Source organism: Phyllobates terribilis, unplaced genomic scaffold, assembly GCF_046119375.1.
Source record: "Phyllobates terribilis strain yellow unplaced genomic scaffold, ASM4611937v1 Scaffold_2__4_contigs__length_985480577, whole genome shotgun sequence".
Classification (NCBI taxonomy): Eukaryota; Metazoa; Chordata; class Amphibia; order Anura; family Dendrobatidae; genus Phyllobates; species Phyllobates terribilis.
Genome location: NW_027362762.1, coordinates 438,487,356 through 438,499,490, shown reverse-complemented (window position 1 = coordinate 438,499,490; position 12,135 = coordinate 438,487,356). Strand labels below are relative to the sequence as shown.

Sequence of the window (12,135 nt, the reverse complement as noted above, 5' to 3'; positions counted from 1 at the left end):
CAATTATAAATGATTGTTATGTGATTTTACAGCCATGGACAATTTACGGGGAATTTCTGAACACAGCTTACTAAAACATTGCAAAGGCTACAAGAAATGAAGAAACTTCATGATTTACTTAAAATTCTGATTTGTTCCTGAGCAGTCTCATCTGGAGATGTGACCCCCAGCTCCACACTTCCTGCTACTGCCCTTTCAAAGCACAGAGTAGAGAGATTTTCTGTCTGTGCTTTAAAGCATCTGCCTGTGCTTTAAATGGCTTTGCCAGCAGCTCTGCAGTGTGCTCTGAATGGTGATGTCATAGAGGCCATCGACTGTGATCCTGAGCCTGTTTAACAGGGATATTGTTAGATTGTGTTAGTATAGCACAGCACAAACCAGGTAAAATAGGAGGGATAGTAAGAAGGAAACTGCATGTGCAGCGATTTATCCATCTTGAGACTATATACTACCAGTGCCAGGATGATGCTTTGTAGGTGGAGTAAGCAGGCAGTTAGTGAGGGAGTATGTCAGCTGTGGGATGGAAGGATTGCGATTCCACCCACGGCTGTTAGGCTATGTGCCCACGTTGCATTTATGAAGCAAAAAATTTCTGCTGCATAAATGCAAGTTCTCTCCCGGAAAAACGCATGCGGAATTCCGCACGCGTTTATCACGCGTTTTCCACATGCGGAATTGCCTTGCGTTTTTTATGCATTGGACAAAGGCAATTCCGCTTGCGGAAACGCAAAATTAAATGACATGCTGCGGATTTTTGAACGCGGCATAAACGCTGCGGAAAAATCCGCAGCATGTGCATAGAACTTGCGGAATCCCATTGGGGACCATGGGGTGCGGATATACATGCGTTTTTCAAGCGTTTACGCTGCGGAAATTCCGCAGCATATACGCTTGAAAAATGCTACGTGGGCACACAGCCTTAGGGGCACATTACAGATGATCAGATCCTGCAATGAGCCCGCATCAAACAGGGGGAGACGACCTTGGATATAACTTTACATCCAAGGTCATAAAGGGGTTAATATGCTATACTTGCTATAATTCCGAATGGTCTTCCATTTTATAGTCCAGAGCATATATGTGTCATATATTCAATCCCACATTTATATTATATGGGTAATTATTGTGTGGACATATAGTAAATGCCAATTCCAGGAATTGTTCTAATTTCTTGTATGTGCAGTCTCCTATTCTAAACTATCCCAGTGCACCTACCAGATACCAGCCAGACAACACTTTTTTTTTTTTAAGGCTAGTGTCTTACTATCAGTATTTGGTGAGTTTTTTACCTCAGTATACGTAAGCCAAAACCAGGAGTGGAACAATCAGAGGAAAAGTATAATAGAAACGTCACCACTTCTGTATTTATCACCCACTCCTGGTTTCGGCTTACAAATACTGATGTGAAATACCGAATAAGTACTGATAGTAAATCCGTAGCCTAAATCTGTCAATTCTTTCAGTGTTTTTTTCTCTATTTAAATGAAAGTGAAACAAAAACGCAAGTAAAAAGGCTGCAAAAACGCATATAAAAAAACATATAAAACCTCCGTACTGTGTGCAGAATTTTTCCTGCCAACACTCTGGATTTTGATGTAGAACAATCTGCAACAAAAATGATTTGTGTGAACATACCTTAAAGGGGTTTTCAAAGTATATAAAAAAAATTAGCATGAAAAGATAAATCCCCGTGGCTCCAGCCCCGATGCTGCAGTGGCCTCTGTCAGTCCTGGCTCTTGGCTGCAGTGATCTTGTGACTGTATCTTATGTTATAGCTTTGAGGGACATATGGGTCTTTTTTTTAATCACGTTTTATTCTGGTGTTTGTGAGGTAGGCTGTATAAAAAAGACATTGTGCTAATTATTTCTATTCTTTGATTGTTAGGGTTTATTCACATGACAGTATTTTCGGTCCGAGCGATGTCTGTGAAAAAAAACAACGGACAGCTCTCGGCCCAATATTATTCAATGGGGCATTGCAGATGAGATTTTTTTTTTTTTTTACACTGACTGAATCTGCATGTAAAAAATTCACAGCGTGCTATAGTTTCTACTGTAAATCAGATGAGTCTCACCCATTCAAGTCTATAGGTGCGTAAAAAAAAAATTGAATGCCATACAGAGCTACAGTGTAGCATCTGATTTTTATAGATACAATACAATAAGGTTGCGAAGCTATTGAGACAGCTCACTGGTTTTACCCACCATGAGATGATTCTTGTGCTGAACCTTGGTAAGGGTATGTGCCCACGACGCTGCAGAGGAGCTGCCTGCGGATTTTGCTCATTTTATGCAAAAGTAGCGGCGGCCATTTTTTTTTCACCCGCGGACTTTCCTCATAGAGGTTAGGTCTATGGGGAAAGCCCGCATGCGGACCCGCAAGAGAAGTTGACATGCTGCAGTCTGGAAAGACTCGCCGCTTGTCAGTTTCTGCGTGTGCCGCAGACGCATAGTGGACATGGGATTTCTACAAATCCCATCCACTATGCTTTAACCTCTGACCGCTGTGGGTTTGACCCTGCATAAGTCTGCAGCGTCAAACCCGCAGTGGCTCTGGATCGTGGGCACACAGCCTAATGAGACACCTTTTTATAGGCCTTCAGTTGTACCAGCTGATATTATTTTTCATTAAGTGGCAGGATTGCTTTCTAATTAATGATAGATTTCAGCTGGTATCATGACTTTTCATGGCTTTTTCACTTCTCTTGCTTTATGTGTTCAATACTTTTTCCTTGTATCATTTCTCATTATTATACATAATTTATGGACATCTATGGTTTGATTTCTTTGCCTGGGTGGGTTGGATGGGTTGTTACCGACATCTAGTGAGAATTTCATGTCAAGAGCACCTTTAGAAATATATGTACTTAGAAAATTAATGACATGTTCAATGTTTATTTCACTTGCTGCATATATATACATATATATATATATATATGCATACATACAAATCTTTTATATAGACATATATATATAGCGTAGTATGAACATTGAGTGCTCAGTTCAGCAAATTACCTGAGAACTTCAATTATGTATATTATGTACATCTATGGCATGTATGTCAATAAAATATTTTTTCACTGACTTATACCTGTCTGGTAATTTTCTTCTTTAGTAACTTTAATTAACTGTCCTCCGACCCTGGTTTCATCTGATCTGCTTGGAAGAATAACGAGTTCAACTTTCACAATACAAGCCCTTTGCTGCCTTGTTCAGAATCATCAAATTTTATCAACTGACAACGTGGTAATTCTAGTGGGTTTAAGCAATGGTAAGTGAAAAAAATACATTAAAATAAAAATAAAAATAAAAAAATAAATATATAAATATAAATATATATATATATATATATATATATATATATATACAGTACAGAGCAAAAGTTTGGACACACCTTCTCATTTAAAGATTTTTCTGTATTTTCATGACTTTGAAAATTGTACATTCACACTGAAGGCATCAAAACTATGAATTAACACATGTGGAATTATATACTTAACAAAAAAGTGTGAAACAACTGAAAATATGTCTTATATTCTAGGTTCTTCAAAGTAGCCACCTTTTGCTTTGATGACTGCTTTGCACACTCTTGGCATTCTCTTGATGAGCTTCAAGAGGTAGTCAACGGAAATGGTTTTCACTTCACAGGTGTGCCCTGTCAGGTTTAATAAGTGGGATTTCTTGCCTTATAAATGGGGTTGGGACCATCAGTTGTGTTCTGCAGAAGTCAAGTGGATACACAGCTAATAGTCCTACTGAATAGACTGTTAGAATTTGTATTATGGCAAGAAAAAAGCAGCTAAGTAAAGAAAAACGAGTGGCCATCATTACTTTAAGAAATGAAGGTCAGTCAGTGCGAAAAATTGGGAAAACTTTGAAAGTGTCCCCAAGTGCAGTTGAAAAAAATATCAAGTGCTACAAAGAAACTGGCTCACATGAGGATTGCCCCAGGAAAGGAAGACCAAGAGTCCCCTCTGCTTCTGAGGATAGCTTTATCTGAGTCACCAGCCTCAGAAATTGCAGGTTAACAGCAGCTCACATTAGAGACCAGGTCAATGCCACACAGATTTCTAGCAGCATACACATCTCTACAACAACTGTTAAGAGGAGACTTTGTGCAGCAGGCCTTCATGGTAAAATAGCTGCTAGGAAACCACTGCTAAGGACAGGCAAGAAGCAGAAGAGACTTGTTTGGGCTAAAGAACACAAGGAATGGACATTAGACCAGTGGAAATCTGTGCTTTGGTCTGATGAGTCCAAATTTGAGATCTTTTGTTCCAACCACAGTTTCTTTGTGCGAAGCAGAAAAGGTGAACGGGTGGACTCTACATGCCTGGTTCCCAAGGGTGAGGCATGGAGGAGGAGGTGTGATGGTGTGGGGGTGCTTTGCTGGTGACACTGTTGGAGATTTATTCAAAATTGAAGGAATACTGAACCAGCATGGCTACCACAGCATCTTGCAGCGGCATGCTATTCCATCCGGTTTGCGTTTAGTTGGACCATCATTTATTTTTCAACAAGACAATGACCGCAAACACACCTCCAGGTTGTGTAAGGGCTATTTGACCAAGAAGGAGAGTGATGGGGTGCTACGCCAGATAACCTGGCCTCCACAGTCACCAGACCTGAACCCAATCTAGATGGTTTGGGGTGAGCTGGACCGCAGAGTGAAGGCACAAGGACCAACAAGTGCTAAGCATCTTTGGGAACTCCTTCAAGATTGTTGGAAGACCATTTCCGGTGACTACCGCTTGAAGCTCATCAAGAGAATGCCAAGAGTGTGCAAAGCAATCATCAAAGCTAAAGGTGGCTACTTTGAAGAACCTAGAATATAAGACATATTTTCAGTTGTTTCACACTTTTTTGTTAAGTATATAATTCCACATGTGTTAATTCATAGTTTTGATGTCCTCAGTGAGAATGTACAATTTCCATAGTCAAGAAAATACAGAAAAATCTTTAAATGAGAAGGTGTGTCCAAACTTTTGGTCTGTACTGTATATATGGAATTAATTTAGAGATGCTTCTAGAATTTTCACCCAAAATGTATTATTGGACCTTTGTTAGTAATTCAAAAGATAAGTAATGAGGTTCGAGGTGCAGAGTGATTAAAAATCACCAATGCTTTTCTGACTCAATGATTGCAGAGTGCCTTACCTTCACTTCCATTAAAATCAGCGCAAAAACTGCCTACCGGAAGCTTCTTGGCAAGGGTTTCCATAACCAAGTAGATACACACAGGCATTACATCATAATGCCAAGCGTCACGTGGATTGGTGCAAAACATGCCACCAATGGACTCTGGAGCAGTGGAAAAGTGTTGAATCAGGTTTCTTTATCTGGCAGTCTAATGGACAGGTCTGAGTTTGGTGAATGCATTGAGAACTTTACCTGCTAACTCCATAGTGTGAACTGTAATGTTTGGTGGAGGAGGGATAATGTTATGTGGTTTGTTTTCAGGGGTTGGCCTGCTTTCAGGGGTTGGCCTGCTTTCACCTTTGTGGGCACCGTTTGGGGAAGGCATTATTGTCGTGTTCCTGTATAACTGTGCCCCAAAAGGGAAAACCATGAAGGCATGGTTTGGTAAGTTTAGAGTGGAACTTGATCGGCCCACAAAGAGCTATGACTTCAATCCCTCGTAACATCTTTGAGATGAACTGAAACAGAGATTCCAACTAAACCCTTGTCCAACATCAGTGTCTAATCTCACAAATATACTTCTGGATTAATGGGCAAGAATTCACACAGATATATTCCCAAGTCCTTTAGAAAGGCTTCCCAAAAGAGTGGAAGCAGTTATAGTCTCAAGAGGGGACCAAATCCATATTCATGCCTATGAATTTAGAATGTGATATCATAATAGCTCCTGGAGGTTTAATGTGTATGTGTCCTAATACTTTCATCCATGCAGTGTATATATATTTGTGTAAAACATATGTTGTATTGTATTATTGAACACTTACTTACTGTGAATATCTGCCATTTCTTCCTGTTTTTCAGTTATCAGGAGTCTTATCCCCACAACCATCGATATAAACAATCCACCATTATACTCCAATTTTTCTCAAAGTGGGTTATTTGCTGCTGCAAATTTTCCCGCTGGTTCCCTTTGCCCCTTACAGGCAAGTGTAGGAGGAATACAATTTGGAAGTAATATTTTATGCCTAACAAATCCAAGATCACCATTTTGTAATGGCCCCCTATCAGGTGGGCCTTTGAGGTAAGTGATTGTAAATGGTTATTGATCTTTAGACACAATGGGCCCGATTAATCTAGACCAGCATTGTTCATGCCGGTCTTGGTGAGGGGGCATTCTGGAGCTAGCCTCTTATTGAATCTGGTGCATCTGATGAGTGCTGCTACGCCAGAAATCTTACTCCAGTCAGAGACTGCAGTAAGATTTGTGGTGTAGGGAACGCCACAGCTCATCATAAATTACACGAGATGAAGCACCATTGCCAATTATACGCCCCTGTACTTCATCCATCAGCTCTTTGTAAAAATAAAGTATTCATTAACCTGTTAGCACTTTAATTCTGGTATTATTTTTTTCTTCTGCAGTGTAACAGTATTAGTTTATCGTAACGGCACACTTATTGCTGTAACTGACCCATCAGCTGATATCTCCCTAAAGACCCGTGAGTACACATACAAGTTATTTTAAAGTTATATACTGAATGAAAAATACCATTAGTATTGATTCTATGTGTAAAATATGGTCCTGTGCCTTTTCTTTGTTTCTCCCCACCAGTCTTAGTTTATAGGGCTGCAGCAATGATGTCTCATTGACAACACTTAAGCGGAGCAGCTAATTTCTGGCCTCTGCTGTCTTGTGCCCAGACCAGTGATTGTCTGCAGTGGTCATTTTTTGTAGCTGGAGCGTCACCACTACACCACGATAGCGTTACTGCTACAGTTTACACAGGACGATGTGCTGCCAAGAATGATCATTTTCAAGCAAGCTTAAAAATAATTTCACTCGATCAACAAGCGTTTTGCTTGTTCACTTGTTGATCTGCAACCTGTTTACATTAGCTGATAATCAGAAAGTTAGCAAAAAAATGAGAAAATACTAAATTTTTTTAAATTTTTTTTTCCTAAGACCAGAATCTTCTTTTAATATAGCAAATTATGGAATGCACCTTGCACCTAGTTGGGATTCCATATTTCTCCTTGTATAATGTATTCATGTTGGTTCTAAAAATTAAAGGAGTTATCTGAGACTTTGGTTATTTTTCCCTATGGGGCTAAGAACTTAAGACTCAGGTTGTTGCTAACTCCCTACCTGTTCTACCCAGCGCCACTCTCTCATGGACTGCTCCTGTTGGAAATCATGTGGCTTCAGCTGACATCAAGTTGAATGCGCAGCTTATTCTCTTTCGCTCTGCTCTGTCAATGGGGCGTCACTGCTGATTGACATCTGGCCAACCGCTGCCTAACTGTGGGGAGCAGACAGTCAATGAGCATGATGTCAGCAGTGACGCCCGTCAACAGAGTAGATTGGAAGAGGAAGAGCTGCTCCATTGACGTGAGGTCAAATAAAGCAGCAGAACTGCTGGCAGGAGTGGTCCATGATAGCTCCTAGCCAGCAGAGTTTGGCTCTGGGTAGAGCACGCAGGTAATTAGCAACTACCTTCCTATAAGTTCTTAGCCCATTAGGGAAAAATAACCAAAGTCCTGGAAAACCCCTTTAATTTACAGCTCTGAACAGTGAGGGCATTAGAATAAGGGGATTATATAATTTATAACTTACCCTATGTTGTTACAAAAGTGTACTCATATTTCTAATGCTGACCACTTCTGCCTTGCAGCTGCAAATTTCCGCTCAATTGACACTTCAGTTAAGACTCGCAGCGCTAGCATGATTGTCATTACGGTCATCTTGCCTATTCTATTTGCACTGTTATTGGTCATCCTTACTACTATGCTATTCTTGAAATGGTAAGTGCTAGTGCTATCTAAAGCTCTTCTAGTTAGGGCCCATAATACTCAAACTTTTTCCTTTTTTGAGCACCTAGTAACCCATCAGCAAGAGTTTGTATGGCACACCCATCTGCAACAATGGCTTCTTTGAGTAATATTATTCATGATCTAAAAAAGGAACGCAGCTGCCGCAACTTACAACTTTAAAGATTGCAAATCATAACTGTAAAGGCAGCTTGTCTCTAATTTTTCACATTGTGTTCTATTCAAGGATTTTTAACTTAGAGGAGGTCTCCAGTCAGATGATAACTTCAGCAGTGGGCAGACAGAGGGTTATAAACAATTATAGAATGCTCCTTTCTCCATTGCTGCCATTATGCCTGTCTCTGATGTGCTTGGAATGCTGATGTCATCGACCACCAGTCACTTGACTGTTCCTGATTGGCCAATCCTGAACCTGCAGCCAATCAGCAACGCAGCGGTAAGGTCATTGCTGGTCCATGATGTCACCACTCTTGGCCTTGAGAGACAGCCTGATTAGTAGCTCTGGAATAGGGAGCTGGATATGAATTCTTGCAATATTTATACCTTCTGGATTTCCACTGCTGAATTTACCTTTTGACCGAAGAACCTTGGAACAGCTGTTGCTCCTACTGTTTCCAGTTTATTACGGTGGATCTAACAGGAAAGGAGTTTAATATGTTACATTGTTGGACAAAGGATATCATACAACATTTCAATCTTGAAATTTACTAATCTATTAAAGGGGTTCTTTACTTTGGACAATCTCTAATTTTAAAAGGGTCCCTTAATAAGCCATTCGCTAAGTGTCCCTATGATTGGTCCCCCAGCAATCAGCTGTAGCCTGTGGTAAAATATGGTAGTATGTGTTCAACCCCAGAGGGGAAAAATAAGTATTACAGAATTTCCGTTCAAATCAGTGGGTTGTCTGTATAATGGAGGACATTTTGTCCAAGGCAGAAGGGACGCTATCCTTAGGGCCAGAATCCTTATTAATTAGGAAAAATCTGCTATTACAAAGTAAAATGTACAGTTTCTAATTTTCTTTATGCTGATTTTACTAATGAACAATGCAGTGACATGGGAACCAAACATAATAGAAGTAGAAAAAATAGAAAAAAAACCTTCTGATTACATTGATAACATTTTGTATCTTCCACATTTTAAAAGTAAACCTAACTTTCTATATGAATCGTGTTTCTTCTCTTTTAGTTGCTGTTGCCGTGTCTTCACACCATCAAAATGTCAGCAGGAGTCATAAATAAGAATAAATGTTCCGGAGTTGCCGGCATCAGCGACCTGCTAGTTTTGTTTATTATCTACATGTACATGATATCTTTCAGAGACACAGCCAAATTCACTCGTGCTCTAAAAAAATTACATTTTAGTTCAACAAAATGGCATATGTGAAATATTTGTTATTCATTCTATTTCCCACATATTATAATAGAGGTCCCCAAACTTGTATAGGACACAGGGAACTTTTTAATGTGACAGGTGTTCGTTCACACTAAATACTAACGTGACCATCCAATACCAGGACGGTCATTCTTGCCCTTATTGCTCTATTTTAACATTGGTGAGTGTGTAAGGCTACAGTTCTAACCACTGAGCCACTGTGCTGCCCGCTTACACTGTGCTTGTGTTTAATATGTCTATCGCTTCCCCCATATTGCTAATGAGTAGAAATATGAGACTGAAGGATAAGGCTATCATGAGTCTGCAGAAGAGATGATGTAATAGCTAAATATAGATATTCAACTGTGACATCATATTTTAAGTGACTTTAAGGTGAAAATCCGCTGGTTAGAAAACACTGGAATCTACTATCATGACATACTGTAAGTAATACATTTGGATTCTATTATCATAGCCTAAGTTATATATTTGGATCCTACCGTGATTAACTAAGGCATACATTTATAATACATATACAAATGTATTATTTAGGTCATTATATTATAATTCAGCAAAACCCTTCATATATATATATATTTCTATAGTGAATAATTATTACTTACATATATAATAATTTAAGGAAACTCATCATCTAAAGTGGTTAATCTGTGTGTATGTACTGTATATATGATGTATGTAAATACATATATATATCACTTTAGAAGAAAAACTATGTATACATAAAAAGGATAGATAGTTACATAGGTAGATAAACACATTGATCCCTTTAGAAATTGACATTTCCTGAATTCTATTACATCTGTAGCTTCAATATTCGTTAATCTTTTTCTCAAACTATGTATTGCTGATTTTTCTGTACATTTGTTGTGGCATTGAGAATTAAAGTAGTCAACTAAAAATACACAAATATGGCTCTTGTGTGTTTTTCGCCAATTAAAAAGACATACTGGGGCAAAGGGTAATTTTTTTTATTTTTTATGTGTTTAGGATAACTAAAAATTTCGCAGAAAGGTTGTGCTTCTAATACGTTTGTCTAATTTTGCTGAATACTTTAGTTTTAAGTTTCTTCCAAAGTATTCTTGTTTCCCTCTTTCATTGAAAAAACATGCCCACTCAACAGTTTATGGTGAAGTCAAGAGAAAAAGGTCTTGGCCAAGTGTACATTTGGGTGATACCAAGCTAAACCTTATGGTCAGTTTTAGGATATGGCCAGACAGCACAGTTATGACAGGGTGATGACGCAATAGATGCTGTCAAAAAATCACGTGCAGTTGACTACATGCAATTTTTGCATAAACGAACGTGCTTATACAGTGCGTTTTTTGATTGCATGTTGTTTAGAAGATTCATTCATTACCACTTGTGTTCAACATTAATTAAATTCACCTTATTAACCCATTAAGGACTGAGCCATGTTGTACATTAATGACCGAGCCACATTTTCCTCATCTGACAAGTGTCACTTTATGTGGTAATAACTCTGGAACGCTTTAACATATCCCAGTGATTCTGAGCTTGTTTTTTTCGTGACATGTTGTACTTCATGTTAGTGGTAAATTTTGTTCAATATGATTTGCGTTTATTTATGAAAATATCAAAAATTGTACAAAAAAATTTAACATTTTGCAGTTTTCAAACTTTAAATCAGATAGTTATATCACACAAAATAGTTAATAAATAACATTTCCCACATGTCTACTTTACATTCTGCATAATTTTTGAAACATCATTTTTTTTTTATTCGGAGCTTACAAGGGTTAAAGGTTTATCAGCAATTTCTCATTTTTCCAACAGAATTTACAAAACCATTTTTTTTTGCACCATGTCACATTTGAAGTGACTTTGTGGGGCCTATTTGACAAAAAATACTCAAAAGTGACATCATTCTAAAAGTTGCACCCCTCAAAGTCCCCAAAACCACATTCAAGAAGTTCATTAACCCTTCAGGTTCTACACAGGAATTAAAGGAATGTGGAAGGAAAAAATTTACATTTTACTTTTTTTCACAAAAATGTTACTTAGCCCCAATTTTTTTATTTTCACAACAGTAACAGGAGAAAATGGATCTCAAAATTTGTTGTAAAATTTCTCCTGAGTACGTAGATAATATGTAGTGAAAACTACCATGTAGCATTTGGAGAACCTCTGATGTGCCTAAACAGTAGAAACCCCCCAAAAGTGACACCATTTTGGAAACTAGACCCCTCAAGGAATTTATCTAGATGTGCGTGGAGCACCTTAAACTCACAGGTGCTTCACAGAATTTTATAACTTTGAGCCATGAAAATAACAAATCAAAATTTTCCCACAAAAATGTAGTTTTAGCCCTATTTTCACTAGGGGAACAGCAGAAAATGGACCTCAAAATATGTTGTGCAATTTTTTCTGATTACGCCGATACCCCATAAGTTGGGGAAAACTACTGTTTGGGTGCACAGCAGGGCTCAGAAAGGAAGGAGCACCGTTTGACTTTTTGAACGCAAAATTGGCTGAAATCTGTGACGCTGAGTCACTACTCGTGGGCAAGCTGTAACACAGGGTAGTAAGGAGGTCAGATAGTAGCGTGGCCCTGAAACAAGGCCATATTTATGCATAGAAACCAACAATTATATCCAGGGTCGGACTGGGGATTCTGGGGCCCACAGGGGGAATTGACTCTAGGGGCCCACCATACAGCTATATGCAAATACCTGTTAGCCATTATCCCCGTTATAGTGGAGCATTGACAGTAAAACACTGGCAGAGTTGCACATCTACTGTGCGCCATCATAA

The 12,135-nt window shown here is 38.7% G+C and overlaps 1 protein-coding gene across 3 annotated transcripts in view; it reads left to right on the top strand.

Moving 5' to 3' along the window:
* LOC141252783 (uroplakin-3b-like) overlaps nucleotides 1–12,135 on the top strand; it is a 53,941-nt gene that overhangs the window by 1,053 nt on the left and 40,753 nt on the right. For 2 of the 3 annotated variants that reach the window (XR_012314111.1, XR_012314105.1), the window contains exons 2-6: nucleotides 3,116–3,271; nucleotides 6,001–6,220; nucleotides 6,562–6,638; nucleotides 7,812–7,941; nucleotides 9,157–9,785. Coding sequence is in view for 1 of the 3 variants with exons in the window: in XM_073670558.1 (XP_073526659.1) it covers nucleotides 3,116–3,271; nucleotides 6,001–6,220; nucleotides 6,562–6,638; nucleotides 7,812–7,941; nucleotides 9,157–9,205 (632 nt within the window). In the remaining 2 variants the exon portion in view is untranslated. Of the gene's footprint in view, nucleotides 1–3,115; nucleotides 3,272–6,000; nucleotides 6,221–6,561; nucleotides 6,639–7,811; nucleotides 7,942–9,156; nucleotides 10,244–12,135 lie in introns of those variants that run through there. The other variant, XM_073670558.1, reaches the window with a different exon arrangement.